The 18,647-nt window shown below is 45.3% G+C and overlaps 1 protein-coding gene across 1 annotated transcript in view; it reads left to right on the top strand.

Moving 5' to 3' along the window:
• The first annotated feature begins 3,350 nt into the window (after nucleotides 1–3,350).
• drd3 (dopamine receptor D3) overlaps nucleotides 3,351–18,647 on the top strand; it is a 55,687-nt gene continuing 40,390 nt past the window's right edge. Inside the window, exon 1 of the mRNA XM_067992292.1 lies at nucleotides 3,351–3,623. Coding sequence (XP_067848393.1) covers nucleotides 3,351–3,623 — 273 coding nt within the window. The remainder of the gene's footprint in view (nucleotides 3,624–18,647) is intronic.

Below are 18,647 nucleotides of genomic sequence, written 5' to 3'. Positions count from 1 at the left end.
TATTACAGTGTAAGGGAAAGTGCGGTCAGTAGTATTACAGTGTTAGGGAAAGTGTGGTCAGTAGTATTATAGTTTTGGGGGAGGCTCTAGTTTCTACCTCAATAGCAACTTGTGGTGAAACACTGCATGATCTAAAACCCTCAGTTCAAGAACCTTCCTTCTCCCTTGGTTCTTCCAGTGAGAATCAGTCTCCCTCTCTCTCCCCGCTCGAGCTCCAATCCCCCTGACCCCAAGTCTCCCTTTCTCCCCCAACTCCCATTCCCCAGTCTTTCTCTCTCCCTCCCTAGCAAAAACTCACTTCTCATAGCACCCTTACAGCCATCTGAAATATTCATCCCACCAGTCCTGGCTTGATTTGAAATCAGTCACAAAGTGCCACCCAGTCCCCAGGTTTTTTTTAACAAAAAGGAAAGTAATTGTTGAAAGTGTGCAGACCTCTGCAGACCAGCCTGTGGTTTCAATTCAATATAATGAGCTCACCCAAAGAGTTAACAGTATCCGTAGATCATTTTAATGTGCCTCCTTCTCACATAATAACACTGTCCTCTGCCAATTAATGCTGCACAGCAGGCGTATTAAATTTATGTGTTTCTTTCTTTTCGTTTCAGTCTCCAATTATTTGGCTTACGTCAAGGGACTTACCAACAAATTGGAGATGTTCAGAAGTTTGCTATTCTCTCATTTCCACCTTGTGGAGTGTTTGTGAAACAAGGAGTCCCAATTCCTAGAACACAGTGTCAACTTGTGCTCTTGACAGCAATGTTTTAGAATCCTATATTTCTTACCTCAGGGACTATTGCCTGGAACTATTCTTCAGTTGGAAGTAATCGATGCAAGTAAAGTGTTAGATTGCAAAGTTTTCTTGAAAATACTAACTGCTTGAAGTATGTTTACTATTTATACATGTGCTTTCCAGCTCTTGCTTGCTGTTGCTAAAAGCTTTAACTTACATTCTTGCTTATAATAAGCTACAATTTAAACAATATTATATCTGCCATGCTCTGTGATTATGATTTAGGTTTAGTGTAATTGGGTACAGTGGTGGGTCCGACACATTCCGTGATTAGCTCATACCTGCAGAGAACCAAATATAACCCTCGAGATTATTTCAACGCCATTAAGAAAAAATGTAATATTAATGTATGATTTTAATAATCCCATCTACATTTCTAGGTAAAGAATAAGGCACTGTGCCAGTCTAATAAAGTATGAATGCTAAACCTTTGTAATCTGTCAAAGAGCACAACGCTGATCTTATGTAAATGAAGATATCAAAATAACCTACATTGTCGGCTGTTGTAGATTGGGTAAACTAATGTGAATGATTCCGTTATCTGCCTTGTTTATATGTGTTGCCAGTTTATGAATGATTTTGACTGCACACTGCCATCTAATCTCAGATTACTGTCTGATTCAAGACATTCATGTGAACACCTGTATAGGAAACAGAGATACAAGCACTTAACTGAACTCCAAATGAGGCCGCAATTATTCAGCTAACTCTTAAAAATACATCTTATATTATCAGTTATGTAATGTAATGGCTGACTCAACAAACTTTGACCTCTTCAGTGAACTCTCCCAGTTCTTCCACTGCTGCTGCCAAGAAACTTGTTTTCCATTTTCAGACAATCACTGTTTTCTTGCCCAATGGGGCCAATTTTTCAGTAATGGCGAAGAGGAGCTGGAACCACAACACTAAAAGTGCATTTTTCCAAAATGGCAAACTCCGACTTCACTCAATTATATGAGATCAGATCATTTACATAATATATGTGAGTGGTTTTTACTTACAAGTGAAAGTTCGCCAAAGTGAGAGGGAGGATATGGAAATTTATACCAGCCTGCAGACATTAAGGACTGCTGGGAAATTGAAGTGTAAGTGACCAAACATGAAAGCAGTAGATTATGTAGCCATCATCTCCCAGTTCCCCTTTAAGTCACATACCATCCTGATTTGGACATATATCAATGTTCCCTCATTGTTTCTGGGTCAATTTTCCCTACCTAATACCATTATGAGAGTACCATCACCACTCGGACTGTAGCAGTTCATAGTGAAAACCCACCACCTTCTCAGGGCAACTAGTTATGGGTAATAAATGTGGAATTGCCAGGATCACTAAAACAGATTATCTGGTCTTTATCTCATTGCTGTTTGTGGGACCTTGCTGTGCGCAAGTTGGCTGCTGTGTTTCCTACATTACAACAGTGTCTACACTTCAAAAGTACTTCATTGGCTGTAAAGTGCTTTGGGTTGAATTGAGGGCATGAAAGGCGCTATATAAATGCCAGTGCTTTCTTTCTTCTTTAGTGCCCTCCCATTGAGCCTGCCAACTCCAGCAGGGCTAGCCTTGAAGAGCATCCGCAGACATGATCCCTGCATAACCCCCGGGATTGTGGCCTACAGATTTTCAGGACCATGGTCTGTATTGCTGTAACATGGACAGTAAGATTGGTGACTTGTTAATAGAGAGCACCCATTCACAATATCCTCACTTGTTCCTTTTCTATCCAGTGGCTTCTTTAGTTCTGCTTTATAAAGGTGTGTCGGGGTACTGGTTCAAATATGTGCAGTGATCTCTTGAATTTCAGCAGCTACACAGGACACAATGATCCCAAGTGTTTAACTATTCTGACCTATGCACTGTTAGAATGTTCCCCGCAGTATATATTTTGGTATTCAGACAGCTAGATTCCATGATGCTCTGTGGCTCCCAGGCATGCACAATAAAAGCTCCATTTAGACACCTGCCCTACTTTGTGCTCAAGGTCTATTGGGATCCCTATATTTCTGATTTTTAGCAAGTTCTCCTTAAAATTAAATGAGTTACTCTCTCATCACACTCGCTTTGTGCCCAAGATCCTTTGGCTACTTCTAGGCTGTAGACGTGAAATGACAGACAGCTCCTCTGAGACCTGGAATGATAACTGCCTCAATTAGCTGTCAGAAGAAGGTTGCATAAGAGTCAGATTTCTAGACCACTTGTGGCCAAAGCAATCAACTACACAACGCAGGGAATGCAAACTAGCATGGGTAAAATTGATGATAAAACTCCGTCAAAGACATTTCCAAGTTTAGTTACTAAAATGTAACAAACTCCTCAAGGTATAAATAGATTTAGCTTCAAGGGATATGTTGAATTCATGAAGTATTCAACCTGTAACAACACTAAGGTGACTATCATAAAGCAGCCCCAAATTGCTTGGGTGAGGATTATGAACTCACATCACTAACTGATCATTGCTTATAATCTATTAGCTCCTGGGTATATACATTAAGCCTGAATCAAAACAAAATGATGATTTTTCTGTTTTTTCCCCCAGATTCCTGTAATCTATGAATTCTGATGGCAACCTTCGGGATAGTAGTTAGGTTTGTCAACCTAACGGACCCATTCCTCGGATATTCTAATTCAACTGATCGTGATCATCCACACAACTACTATGCATTGTTTTTTTCACTGCTGATCTTTGCCATTATTTTTGGGAATATACTAGTGTGCATTGCAGTGCTGAGAGAAAAATCTTTGCAAACGACTACAAATTATCTCGTCGTCAGTTTGGCAGTAGCAGACCTGCTAGTTGCAACCTTGGTGATGCCATGGGTTGTGTACCTTGAGGTAAGGACACTTTTTAAAGTTTACATTCACATATGTGAATCTGAGAATAATATAAGCCACTGTGATATACTATTTGAAAAAGAGAAAAATAGACAAAGAAACTCACTGATAGTTGATAAGGTTAACCTTATTCTTCATCCCTCCCCTCCACCCAGAAATAATTCTGATATTTTAATTTTATTAATTATAGGGCTAAACTCAATATTAACATTAATGACGCTGCCTGACCTGCTGAGTGTTTCCAGCATTTTCTGTTTTTATTTCAGATTTTCAGCAGCTGCAGTATTTTGCTCTTGTTTTAATGTTAGGAATGGTCACTGAGGTTTTATTACTATAATGGATTCAGATTTGTATTTATTACTAATTATTACTGTATGATATTTGTGATTTGCCAGCTTTGTCCTGTGTCAGTATTTTGATTAATAGGCTGGGAGAGTTTGGTTTTGATGAGACTGATGTATACTCAAGTCAGGTATAGTGTTAGTCTGGTGGACCCCACCTCTGTATTCAGTACAGTTTAACCTCCAACTTCAAAACAACATTGTATTCTGAAACCACTTACATTTTACGTTTTCAGTTGGCTGCACTTTCCATCCATGTCTATCAAAACTTTCATCAACTTACAACCTCCAAATTACTCTATTTTCATTTACAACGGTATATTATGTTATAAATATCCCTTTTTGTGTTTAGACTAGTTTCAGTACTTTTTGAATCACTCAGATTTGATAATCTTTTGTGAAGTTATGGTCCTTTCAAACTTTTTGACATTTCAAATTTCAGATTTAAAATTGCTACATTCTGTAGATCAGAATAATATAGAACCGGATTCCAGATTTTGCTTCAGGTGAGTTTTTGGATGTCATCAAGGTGCTTCTATTTAATGATGTGGAGATGCCGGTGATGGACTGGGGTTGACAATTGTAAACAATTTTACAACGCCAAGTTATAGTCCAACTATTTTATTTGAAAATCACAAGCTTTCGGAGGCTTCCTCCTTCCTCAGGTGAATGTGGAAATGAAATCCTCGAACCTTTCGCATTTATAAATCACAGAACAATACCTGGTGATTACAGATAGTCTTTCCAACTGCCCGTTGCCAAGGCAAAGTGTTCAGACAGAGAGGTGTTACCTACAGGGCCACCGAATATACAAACAACCATATAAAAAAAACAGAGAGAGAGAGGCAGAAATATATAAACATCTGGAAGGAAGAGAAAGACAGCAAATGACCCATTATATTAAAAACAGATAACTTTTGTTCGCTGGTGGGGTTACGTGTAGCGTGACATGAACCCAAGATCCCGGTTTTTAATGTCTATTTAATGCTTCTATTTAATGTCCTACCTCTGTCTACCTTACATTGTAATAATCCAACCAATGCAATTATGTAGAATGGGAATGCTACATTCACAAGGTCTCACCCTTGGCTCAGTGGTAGCACTTCTGCCTCTGATCTACTTCTGAGCCTAAAGGTTGTGGGTTCGTCCCACTCCAGAGACTTGAGGACTTAATCTAGGCTGACACTTCAGTGCAGTACTGATGGAGTACTGCACTGTTGGAGGTGCCCTCTTCTGGATGAGACATCAAACCAAGGCCCTGTCTGCCCTCTCAAGTGGACGTAAAAGATCCCATGGCACTATTCAAAGAAGAGCAGGGGAGTTCTTCCTGGTGTCCTGGCCAATATTTATCTCTCAACCAACATCACTTAAACAGAATATCTGGTTAATATCACATTGCTGTTTGTGGGAGCTTGCTGTTCACAAATTGGCGGCCATGTTTCCTAATTACAACAGTGATTACACTTCAAAAGTATTTCATTGGCTGTAAAACACTTTGAGCTGTCCTGAGGTCATGAAAGGCACTATATAAATGAAAGACTTTTTTTCTTTAACAAATTGGGGTGGTTTTATTTTTTAATTCACATTTACCATAGGCCATTCCACATTAATGAACTGGAGCAACAGCACAATCAGTGTCCAAACAAACATTGATGTATTATAGGCTTCACCACGGAGCAAATAAGGATTAGATCCAACATCATTGCTAACAATATTTTCAATTCATGGTAATAGCAATAAAGGCCAAGCATTTGGATTATGGGAGGACGTATTCTGGTGAAGAGAAGGTAGGCTGGCTGTCTTGATTGTACACTCTGAAAATGGTTTATACCAAATAACAACGGAAGAAGCTAGTCTTACAGCACAGCAAAACAATCTTAATGTTAACACAAAGCCTGACACTTGTAAATTAAAATAAGTGTGTTCCTGTCCCTACCAAGACAGGGGACCGTATGGGATTATTTTGTTGAAAGACAACTTTTACTCATCTGAAAGCACTTACTGTTTGCTCTGTTTATAGCACCATGCAACATCCTGCATCCCTCTCATCAATGTTTGCACACACCAGCACAGCTATACAAGTTTCTACAGTTAGTGAGCTTGAGGAAGTAGTACCAGGTGAGTCACAGTGTACAAGTGAGAAGGAGCAAATTGTGGTAGCAGAGGAGGAACAAGGACCTGCTAACTGGATGACCATGTGTCTGCCATCAATGATTTCCAAGTGCAGCAATGCAACGAACTTGGACAGCCATATCATGCTCTTCCTAAGTGGTAAAACAGATGAAGTGTTGGCAATGCTGAACAATCCTTCAATTACTTGTTTGATTCATGTCTCGCCAGAACATTAGATGATAGAGCACCATTAATCTGTCAGGAGTCACAGGTGTTAGTGGTGACCTTGGCTGCCAATGGCATTGCTATGCCGATGTGCAGGTTTGCTGCAGATGGCAAAGTTCTGCAGCAAACTTCCTGTTGACCTAGTGGAGACAACTGTCCTCAGTCATTGCCAGGTCGGTATGCCAAGACTTGCAGAGATGGTTGGTGGCATGATGACAGATGCAATTATTGCAGCTCTGAAGCTCGCTGATCTCCTTGACATACCTTCTTTCATCTTATTTCCTTCAACCATGAAATACTGTTACTTCATGTAGAGCCTTCACCCTAATTGTGTGAATCTCTGTGCCTCTCATACCAACTATCTGATTAATAGGAATGATGTACAAACTTAACAAGGAAAAAGGCCATAATGATAGTTGTGTGCTTATGATTTTAAAGGGAACCTTCCCCCTAGATTATAAACAGAAGGAGAAATACTCAAACTCTTTTAATGTTAATGCCGGATTACATTGTTCTAAGAAAGCCCATGTACCCCTACCAGCAGTATAAGTGCTAAAAACAAAAACCACTCACATTTCATTCCATTCCAGATTAGTGAATTTAGTTGTCCAGGAATCATTGACAAATAATGATTCTAAGGACCAAAGCAGGATAGATAAAGTGACAATTATCCCAACACAACACTTTATAGGAAATATAGCTAAGGCCTTGGAATTGCACGATGTGAAAATTCATATATGAATGCTTAATATGTTCATATGCAGTTCCTTTATCTGCAATTTCTGCTGAGGCATTACGGCTTGAAAACAAGTGGGCTAATGTTTCTGGTAAAAGGAATTTCATTTGAATGATTTAACAACACAGGTTTAAGGTAATTGGCAAAAGAACCAGAGGGGAGACGAGGAGAATTTTTTTACGCAGCGAGTTGTAATGATCTGGAATGCACTGCCTGAAAGGATGGTGGAAGCAGATTCAATAGTAACTTTCAAAAGGGAATTGGATAAATATTTGAAGGGGAAATATTTGTAGAACTATGGGGAAAGAGTAGGGGAGTGGCACTAAATAACTAGCTCTTTCAAAGAGCCAGCACAGGCATGATGTGCTCCTTCTGTGCTGTATGATTTTATGATTACAAGTGCTTTGTACACTGTAATTTCAAGGCCTAGGCATTTAAATTGCTCAACAGAATTATAGCTAAAAAGGATTACTAAGTAGTTAATTTAGTTTTTCCGTATATGAGATGGGATCAGTAACAAATTGGAAATGACAGAGAGCAAGTAAGATTAATTGTCTTAGCAAAATGAATTATTCTTAAAACTTAAAAAGAGAAAGTTGGAACGAGGAACAAATAGCCTGCTATCTCAGTTTTGTTCTTTTAGCAAATGCACAACAGTAGATATTCAGAGCTGTAGTTACTCATAGCATGCAGAACCACCATGTAGTGACTTTCTGAAGATTGCATCTGACATTGCTCTGAAGTGAAGCTTTGTGAGACTATCAGCTCGCATAATCTAATGATTCCAATCACATCTGAAACTGCTGTAGGACATTGTCTTTGAACATTATCCTGAAAAACGGAACTGAAGTTATACCAAGAAAAGCCACAACTGAACAAGAAGCAATCTCTTCTCAAGACCTTGGAGGAATAGGCAAAACCAGGCCAGTGAAATGAAGCAAGATTCTTTAAAAGAATAAATCTTCCTAACAACAGCAGGGCTGCCAGCTACGCATTGTGGTCTGTGACACAGACTGAAAAGACTTTGGAATCAGTGTCAAATCAGGCAGTATAGCGAAGGTTTTCATCTTCAGCACTTTCAGCAGTCCTGCTTTTAAAGAATATGATAGCACAGCATACAGCTAATCAACTCAGGGGAATAAAACAAACAGCATGAAAAACAAGGGGAGCTTTTGACCTTCACTGATATTCTAATCCTATTCCCCTGCTCTTTCTCCGTATCCTTGAATATTTTTCCTCAATGTTTATTTAACTCCCTCTTAAATGCTATGAGTGACTCTGCTTTAATAGCCACATAGTAATGGATTTCATTCCCTAATAATTCGTTGCAAGAAAAATCTCTTCCAACCTCCCCCTTTTATACTTCTCGTACTAACCTTAAATTTATGCCACTTTATTACTGATTAGAACGTTTTAAGCAAGGGCTGCATTCACTGAAGCAGAGAAAGTGCTTAAAGTGTGGAAAGGTTTGAGAAGTTAAATAGGGAAAGTTTATTTCTATTGGTTGCTAAATCAGTAATAAGGCAATATAAACTTGGGATTAGAACTGGAAGCATAAAGGGGGAAGGCTAAATTTTTTTTCCATGTAGCGAGCTATTAGTGTAACTACCACAAGTGCCTATTGAAGCTCAGTCAATTATGGAAATTAAGAGGGAATTAGGAAAACACCTCAAGAGGAAAAATATTCAAGGATACGGAGTAAGGACATGGAATGGGATTAAAATCGCTCTGATGTGGAGCCAACACTGGTACAGGACGAAATGGCTGAATACTGACATTTCTATGACTCTATATTACAGGAGATAGATCCTGTCATGTTAAGCTGATTACATCTGAACCTGTGTCACTCGAGTTCTGAAAGTTGAATGTTATGATGAATATAAGTCGACAACTGTATTGTCACAACATGGTGCAGATATACTTAAATAAAGTAGCTTGTTAGTACTGTGGGCCCGATTTTAGCAGGCCTGCGGGTTCCCGGCGGGTGGTCCATCGGGCGCGTGGAAAACGCGGACGGCTAAATGAGTGCGCCCCCCGCGCGATCGCGGGATAATTGAGGTCATTAAGCCGTGGTTACGGGTTCCCCGCTCCCCAGCTGCGCGCCGGCGGCCTGCGCATGCGCATTGACGTTCGCGCGATGGTGGAGCTTTATTTAAAGGGGCAGTCCACCAAAGCCCCTCCAGCTGCAAACAAGAGGCAGTGCGGATATTACACAGTGTGCTGAGAGTTCGGTACGTGTGGGAGTTGAAGGGTTGATCTCTTTAAATCTAGTGCATATTGCTTCAACTGTTTAAGGTCAATTTAAAAGTTTAAATTTCTAAGTTTCTGTCAGGTGTGGGAGTTGAAGGGTTAATCTCTTTAAATCTAGTGCATATTGCTTCAACTGTTTAAGGTCAATTTAAAAGTTTAAATTTCTAAGTTTCTGTCAGGCTTCAGCAGAGAGCTGCTGTAGCAAGTTAATTGGTCAGCTAGATTCAATTGGTCCCTGAAGGTGGGGCAGGCCTGACTCATCTGAGTCTCAACTGTAGAAATACAGGGGCCTGTCAGTGCGGACTGCACGGTGTGCGGATATTACACAGTGTGCTGAGAGTTCGGTACGTGTGGGAGTTAGGTGAAGTGGGGGAAGGAGGTGCTGCTTTGCCTTGCTTTTCTTGCAGAGCGGTAGTGGACCTGAGAGCGGTGAGCGGCGGGAGAGAGCGAGACCAGAGCGGGGATAAAAACAGCGCGGAGAGAGCGAGACCAGAGCTTACTCTGAGAGCGAGACTCTGAGACCAGCGGCAGTTCGGGGTGACGTCACCAGTCAGAAAGTGACGCGGCACAGGGGAGGCAGCTGATTGGTGAGTAGGTTCAGGTGAGTATTTCTACCATTTTACTGTAAGTAAAGTAATAAGAAAGGGAAGATCTGCAGGTTTTATAGCAGGTAGTGTTTTTTTTAGTGAACCTAGGTCCCTAGTATAGTTAACATTTTCTAATTTCAACGTAATTTAAAAGGGGTAACTCAGCTAAGGCAAGTCATGGCAGCAGACCTCGCACCCGTGATATGCTCCTCCTGCAAGATGTGGGAAGTCATGGACACTACCAGTGTCCCTGCCGACCATGTGTGCGGGAAGTGTGTCCACCTGCAGCTACTGACCGATCGTATCTCGGAGCTGGAGCTGCGGGTGGACTCACTGTGGAGCATCCGCGATGCAGAGAAACTCGTGGATAGCACGTTTAGCGAGTTGGTCACACCGCAGGTAAAGGGTATACAGGCAGGAAGTGAATGGGTGACCACCAGGAAGAGTAAGAGATGCAGGCAGGTAGTGCAGGGGTCCCCTGTGGCCATCCCCCTCTCAAACAGATATGCCACTTTGGATGCTGTTGGGGGGGATGACTTATCAGGGGAAGGCAGCAGCAGCCAACTTCCTGGCACCACGGGTGGCTCTGCTGCACAGGCTGGGAGGAAAAAGAGTGGCAGAGCTATAGTGATAGGGGACTCAATTGTAAGGGGAATAGACAGGCGTTTCTGCGGCCGCAACCGAGACTCCAGGATGGTGTGTTGCCTCCCTGGTGCAAGGATCAAGGATGTCTCGGAGCGGCTACAGAACATTTTGGAGGGGGAGGGCGAACAGCCAGCTGTCGTGGTGCACATAGGCACCAACGATATAGGTAAAAAAGGGGATGAGGTCCTAAAAGCAGAATATAGGGAGTTAGGAGGTAAATTAAAAAATAGGACCTCAAAGGTAGTAATCTCAGGATTGCTGCCAGTGCCACGTGCTAGTCAGAGTAGAAATAGGAGGATATTTCAAATGAATACGTGGCTAGAGGAATGGTGCAAGGGGGAGGGATTCAAATTCCTGGGACACTGGAAACGGTTCTGGGGGAGGTGGGACCAGTACAAACCGGACGGTCTGCACCTGGGCAGGGCCGGGACCGCTGTCCTAGGAGGAGTGTTTGCTAGTGCTGTTGGGGAGGGTTTAAACTAAAGTGGCAGGGGGTTGGGAACCTGAGCAGGGAGAGAGAGGAAAGCGTAACAGGAAGGGACAGAAGGTATGGAGTAATAGGTAAAGTGTTAAAAAAGGAAAAAGCAGGAACTAAGCGTCACAAAACAGATTTGAAAGTTCTTTATCTGAATGCACGTAGCATTCGTAATAAAATGGACGAGTTAACGGCACAAATAACTACGTATGGGTATGATCTTGTGGCCATTACAGAAACATGGCTGCAGGGTGACAACGACTGGGAATTAAATATGCCAGGGTATTTAACAATCAGGAAGGACAGGCAGGAAGGAAGGGGAGGTGGGGTGGCTATGTTAATAAAGGAAGGAATCACTGTAATACAGAGAAATGATATTGGGACAAAGCATCAAGATAATGAAACAGTTTGGGTGGAGATAAGGAATAATAAGGGAAAAAAAACATTAGTGGGCGTAGTATATAGGCCTCCTAATAGTTGCAACTCTGCTGGAAGAAGTATTAATCAGGAGATAGTCGGGGCATGTAATAAGGGAACAGCCATAATTATGGGGGATTTTAATTATCATATTAACTGGACAAATCAAATTGGGCAGAGCAGCCTTGAGGACGAGTTCATTGAGTGCATCAGGGATGGATTTCTTGAGCAGTATGTAACTGATCCTACAAGGGGGCAGGCAACCTTGGACCTGGTCCTGTGTAATGAGTCAGGATTAATTAATAATGTCCTAGTTAAGGATCCCCTTGGAACGAGCGACCACAACATGGTTGAATTCCATATCCAATTAGAGGGTGAGAAGGTTGATTCTCAAACAAGCGTACTGAGCTTGAATAAAGGAGACTATGATGGTATGAGAGCGGAATTGATTAAAGTGGACTGGGAAAATAGATTAAAGGGTAAGACGGTACATGAGCAGTGGTGTTCATTTAGGGAGTTATTTTACAACTTGCAAAATAAATATATTCCACTGAGAAAAAAAGGGTGTAAAAGAAATGACAGCCACCCGTGGCTAAGTAAAGAAATCAAGGATAGTATCCGACTAAAAACAAGGACATATAAGGTAGCCAAACTTAGTGGGAGGATAGATGATTGGGAATTCTTCAAAAGACAGCAAAAAGTAACTAAAGGATTGATTAAGAAAGGGAAGTTAGATTATGAAAAGAAATTAGCAAAAAATATAAAAACAGATAGCAAGAGTTTCTATAGTTATATAAAAAGAAAAAGGGTGGCTAAGGCAAACATAGGTCCCTTAGAGGATGAGACCGGGAAATTAATGGTGGGAAACATGGAGATGGCAAAAATGCTGAACAAATATTTTGTTTCAGTCTTTACAGTAGAGGACACTAAGAATATCCCAACACTGGACAAACAGGGGACTCTCGGGGGGGAGGAGCTAAATACGATTAAAATCACTCAGGAGATGGTACTCAGTAAAATAATGGGACTCAAGGCGGATAAATCCCCTGGACCTGATGGCTTCCATCCTAGGGTCTTGAGGGAAGTGGCAGTAGGGATTGTGGATGCTTTGGTGATAGTTTTCCAAAATTCCCTGGACTCAGGAGAGGTCCCGGCAGATTGGAAAACTGCTAATGTAACACCGTTATTTAAAAAGGGTAGTAGGCAGAAGGCTGGAAATTATAGGCCAGTTAGCTTAACATCTGTGGTGGGTAAAATTTTGGAGTCTATTATTAAGGAGACAGTAACGGAACATTTAGATAAGCATAATTTAATAGGACAAAGTCAGCATGGCTTCATGAAGGGGAAGTCATGTCTGACAAATTTGCTTGAGTTCTTCGAGGATATAACGTATAGGGTGGATAAAGGGGAACCAGTGGACGTAGTGTATTTAGACTTCCAGAAGGCATTCGACAAGGTGCCACATGAAAGATTATTACTTAAGATAAAAAATCACGGGATTGGGGGTAATATTCTGGCATGGGTGGAGGATTGGTTATCAAACAGGAAGCAGAGAGTTGGGATAAATGGTTCATTTTCGGACTGGCAACCAGTAACCAGTGGTGTTCCACAGGGGTCGGTGCTGGGTCCCCAACTCTTTACAATCTATATTAACGATTTGGAGGAGGGGACCGAGTGCAACATATCAAAATTTGCAGATGATACAAAGATGGGAGGGAAAGTAGAGAGTGAGGAGGACATAAAAAACCTGCAAGGGGATATAGACAGGCTGGGTGAGTGGGCGGAGATTTGGCAGATGCAATATAATATTGGAAAATGTGAGGTTATGCACTTTGGCAGGAAAAATCAGAGAGCAAGTTATTTTCTTAATGGCGAGAGACTGGAAAGTACTGCAGTACAAAGGGATCTGGGGGTCCTAGTGCAAGAAAATCAAAAAGTTGGTATGCAGGTGCAGCAGGTGATCAAGAAAGCCAACGGAATGTTGGCTTTTATTGCTAGGGGGATAGAATATAAAAACAGGGAGGTATTGCTGCAGTTATATAAGGTATTGGTGAGACCGCACCTGGAATACTGCATACAGTTTTGGTCTCCATACTTAAGAAAAGACATACTTGCTCTCGAGGCAGTACAAAGAAGGTTCACTCGGTTAATCCCGGGGATGAGGGGGCGCACATATGAGGAGAGGTTGAGTAGATTGGGACTCTACTCATTGGAGTTCAGAAGAATGAGAGGCGATCTTATTGAAACATATAAGATTGTGAGGGGTCTTGATCGGGTGGATGCAGTAAGGATGTTCCCAAAGATGGGTGAAACTAGAACTAGGGGGCATAATCTTAGAATAAGGGGCTGCTCTTTCAAAACTGAGATGAGGAGAAACTTCTTCACTCAGAGGGTGGTAGGTCTGTGGAATATGCTGCCCCAGGAAGCTGTGGAAGCTACATCATTAGATAAATTTAAAACAGAAATAGACAGTTTCCTCGAAGTAAAGGGAATTAGGGGTTATGGGGAGCAGGCAGGAAATTGGACATGAAGCTGAGTTCGGATCGGTCAATGCCCTGTGGGTGGCGGAGAGGGCCCAGGGGCTATGTGGCCGGGTCCTGCTCCGACTTCTTGTGTTCTTTAGATTTGTGGTTGGGATCAGATCAGCCATGATCTTATTAAATGGCGGAGCAGGCTCGAGGGGCCGATTGGCCTACTCCTGCTCCAATTTCTTATGTTCTTATGTTCTTAGCACACCATGGAGCAGCCCAGGGGTAAGGCTGCACCACGGTTTTCGGACCTCGCGCTCCAGCTGCTGCTGGACGGTGTGAGGAGGAGGAGGGACACGCTGTTCCCGACTGACGGACGGAAGTGCCCTGGCTCCGCCACCAGGAAGGCATGGGCAGAGGTGGCGGCGGAGGTCAGCAGCAGGGCCAACACCACCAGGACATGGGTGCAGTGTAGAAAGCGATTCAATGACCTCACTAGGTCAGGCAAAGTGAGTACACTAACGCACCCTCCCACAACCCGTCTCCAACATCACGCCAAACACCTCACAACCCCTTCTGCACAGCCACCGCAGCACTCCCGCATCAATCCTCACAGCCACTCAACTACCATCCTCACCATGCCTGCACGTACCCACCGTCCCTGTCCCCACTCGAACACTACCACACACCCCAATCCCCATGCAATGGGATGGCATGTGGCACACGCATCCTCCCATCCATCTGCCCCACGCTCAACCCACCCACACCGATGCTTGAGGTGTCTCACAATGCAATCTGCACTCACTCACGCATCTGTGTTTTGCCTTGACAGGAGAAGAGATGCAAGAACGCCAGAGAAAGGGCACCGGAGGGGGCCCGCCACACCTGCTGGTACTGACGGACGCAGAAGTGGAGGCATTGGATATCAGCTGCACGCTACATTGCCTCTCCGTGGCGGATGGCGAGGCTGGGGCTGCAGAAACGGCCAGTAAGGGAAAGCTGACACTCAGCACTCATGATCGCGAATGACCTTAGCATCACCTGGCATCTGCCGCACCGCAACGTTTGTGCACATGCCTGATATTGCCCTCTGTTCTCTTGCAGGGCCGTCTGCGAGCGCCGTGTCTGTGGAGGGCGATTCCTCAGAGGACATGCCGGTCTCTGAGGGTCCATCGTCACATATGAGCCAAGCATCCACCAGCGCAGATACACACACCTCGGTGGGTCCCCCTCGCCAACTAGTTGGGGTTGCACATGGTGAGTCACCGCGCACGTGTGAGCATGAGCAGACCCTGGTGGCAGGGGCAGCCGCGGAGGGTCCGCGTCGGTGGGAGCACTCATCTCCAGGCTCTGCTCAGCCGGACCCAGATGCTGAGCCCAGGGGGCCACCAGTCAAAAGGAGAGTCGTCGAGGGGCACCAGCACATTGCCGAGGTACTGGGAGAGGTGCCACGCGCACTCTCCACAATCGCGCAGGTGATGGAGGAGTCCAACTCCTGCATGCGGGCATTGGTGGCGCAGGTACAGGAGGGTATCGGCGACATAGTGTCGCGGGTAGGTGTGGGAACGTCTGTGGTGGCCGGCCTCCCTCGAGCGTCACACACAGCTCAACATTGAGTCCATGCAGGCCCTAACAACGGCTGTTTGGATTCAGGGTGAGCAACATTCCGCCGCCATAAACAGGCTGACGGATACACTAGAGGTGGCCTTGCAAGGCCTCACACATGCCATCCAAACTGTCGTCCAGCAGGGTGGAAGGGGTGATGTGGGCCGAGGCCATGAGAGGGATGATGGTGAACGGGGACATGGAAGCGGGGACGCTTCTCAAGGTGCCCCCACGTCCCACCCGTTGCCCCCCTCTCAACCAGTACCCGCAATGGTGCCTCCTCTCCAGGTGGCCGAGTCTGCCCCTGCACAGGTGCAGGAGGAGCAGTCTGTGGAGGTGCCCTCACGGGCACCGAAACCCAGGGGGCGTCGGCCCAAAGCATCTACCCGGTCAGGGCACGAACAGGAGCAACCTGCCACTACCTCTGCTGGAGCCACAGGGGTAGCACCACGTAGGGGTTCCCGTAAACGTAAGCCAAGGGTGTTGTAAGCACAAAGGGAATGCACCAGGGTGTCTGTCAATTTGTAATGTTTTTGTTTATAGTCGTTCACTAAGTACAGAGTAAACACAATCGTTCTCACCACTCCTGCCACCTCTCGTCCATTCTTCTGCGGCTTGTGCAATAGGTCCGTTCCATGCGGGCCATCATGACGACGAACACCTGGTCCTGCCCATTGGGCACACTACAGTGGGTGCAGGAGTACTGGCACCACTCTTCTGTGGAGGGGGCTGGTATGGCCCCTCATCTGTGCACGTGATGAGATGTGAACGCCTCAGACTGTCTGATCCTAGGAGAACCGTTGACATATGAGTGCCTCCCTGGCCTGGCGAGCATCCCGGTGAGCCGGTGTTCGCTCCATGGGTCGTTCCTCATCCTCGCGCTCATCCTCCTCCTCCCACTCCTCCTCCTCCACCTCCTCCTCCTCATCGTCGTCCTCAATGTGGGTGGCGGATGTGCATGGGGCCTCCTCCAGCGGCACCCCTCTCTGTTGTGCCATGTTGTGCAGGGCACAGCAGACAACTATAATTCGTCCCACTCTGAGTGGCATGTATTGGAGCGCTCCCCCAGAACGATCAAGGCACCTGAAGCGCATCTTGAGCAGCCCTATGGCCTGCTCAATTGCAGACCTGGTTGCAATGTGGCTGTCATTGTATCGACGCTGCAGCTCAGTGATGGGGTTCCTCAGAGGTGTCATGAGCCACGTGTGCAGTGGATACCCCTTGTCGCCGAGGAGCCAGCCGTTGCCGGTGTTGGGTGAGTGGAAGAGGGGCGGGACGGTGGACTCCCTGAGGACGAAGGCATCGTGGCAGCTGCCGGGGTATCTGGCGCACACGTGTTGGAATCTCTGGCGGTGGTCACAGATGAGCTGGGCGTTCATGGAGTAATACCCCTTCCTGTTGATGAACAGCCCTGGCTCATGTGGAGGTGCCCGTATTGTTATGTGGGTGCAGTCGATTACACCCTGCACCCGTGGGAAGCCAGCCACAGCATGGAATCCAACCGCCCTCTCCATCTGGCTGCGTTCGTCCATGGCGAAGTTGATGTAGTGCGAGGCCCTGTGGAACAAACCATCGGTGACCTGCCTTATGCACCTGTGTGCAGACGACTGACAGACCCCGGTGATGTCCCCGCTGGCACCCTGGAAGGATCCGGAGGCGAAGAAGTTGAGGGCAGTGGTGACTTCGACGGCGACGGGTAAGAAGATGCTGCTTGGTCCATCCGGGAGCAGCTCGTCATTAAGGAGGCTGCAGATGTCGGCGACTACCTGGCGAGTGACTCTGAGCCTCCGTATGCACTGCTCCTCAGAGAGGTCCATGAAGCTGAGCCTCGGTCTGTAGACCCTGTGCGGAGGGTAGTGCCTCCTGCGACGCATCTCTCTCTGCGGTTGCCCTCCCTCCTGCTGTGCAGGTGGATATGCCACAGCACCGTGTTGGGGGGCTCCACGTCGCTGAGGCGGACAGCGTGGACTGCGAAGCTGCTGGGGCTGGTGATGCTGTTCGTCCTCCGAGGAGGTCAAGGCGGCCCCCATCTGGCTGGTGTAGGTCTGAGGGGTTGTGCACGGTAGCTAGGTGTTTCCTCGCACTGGGGCTGCGGTTCCACGTCGGTGTATCTTCTTGCTAGGAGGAGGGTGGTGGAGGGCAAGCGTTGACCTATGTGACGGAGTGGCCTCCTGCATTGGTGAAGGGTCTCCCCCCCCCACCTGTGGAATGCACCTTGGCAGCTGCCACAGGCTGCTGGCTGCAACATGTCCGTTTGGAGTGAGAGTGTTTCCCCCAGTATGGGAAACAGTCTCAGTTCAGGGTAAAATCCCACCCTTCCTAATAAGATAGCTGAATCAGGTCATTTAATGACCTGAAATAGCTGGATAAATACTGTCAAGTGGCATCCCGCTGGCTTTAATTGCCTGCGGGATTCCCACCAGCGGGGGCTGCGCACGCACCCCCGCACGTCAGCATGGAACCCGGAAGTGGGCGGGATCGAGGCGGGATCCGGTCCCGCTCCGGGATTTCCCGATTTTCGGGGCCCCCCGCCGAGAACGCACCGATAGTAGGTGCTAAAATCGGGCCCTGTGTGTTTTCTGAAGTCCTTTATGTGAATAAAGTAAGCTAAAGGTTAATTGGTAATTCTCTGTGCTGCAGTGTAATTTAAAAACCACTCCTTGTAATCTCTTTTGGGTATTTGAGTTGCTTTCGTGGAATGATTTAAGAGCCAAGGTTACAATTCACCAAATACAACTCAGTCGAGACACAATTTCAGCAGCAACGTTTCCTATACAATCTATCACTGTCATCAATTTTTGTATTATTTAACAAATCAAGGCCTGACTGGTGCCACACAGTCTCAAAGATCACAAGATTAAAAGAAAAATATATATGAGGGAGGTCCATCCATCCTGAGAAATAAACCTACAGTCCTCCCCGACCCATCGAATGGTATCTTGAATGAGTCTCAGGTTCTTGCCTTCACTACTCTATCCAAAGACCATTCCAAGTATTGATCACTCTTGTGTGAAGAAGTTCTTACAGACAATTTTCCTAAATTGCCCCTTTAACTGTTTTAACCTATTCTGTCTAGTATTAGTGTCTTGGTTTACCTTGAAATCATGCACCAGATTTACCTTACCTGCATCATTTAAAATCTATTCCTTCTCAGTCCTTACAA

The sequence above is a fragment of the Heptranchias perlo genome, chromosome 11, assembly GCF_035084215.1.
Source record: "Heptranchias perlo isolate sHepPer1 chromosome 11, sHepPer1.hap1, whole genome shotgun sequence".
Classification (NCBI taxonomy): domain Eukaryota; kingdom Metazoa; phylum Chordata; class Chondrichthyes; order Hexanchiformes; family Hexanchidae; genus Heptranchias; species Heptranchias perlo.
The sequence above is the reverse complement of the archived record's forward strand: the minus strand, read 5'-3'. Positions and strand labels throughout refer to the sequence as shown.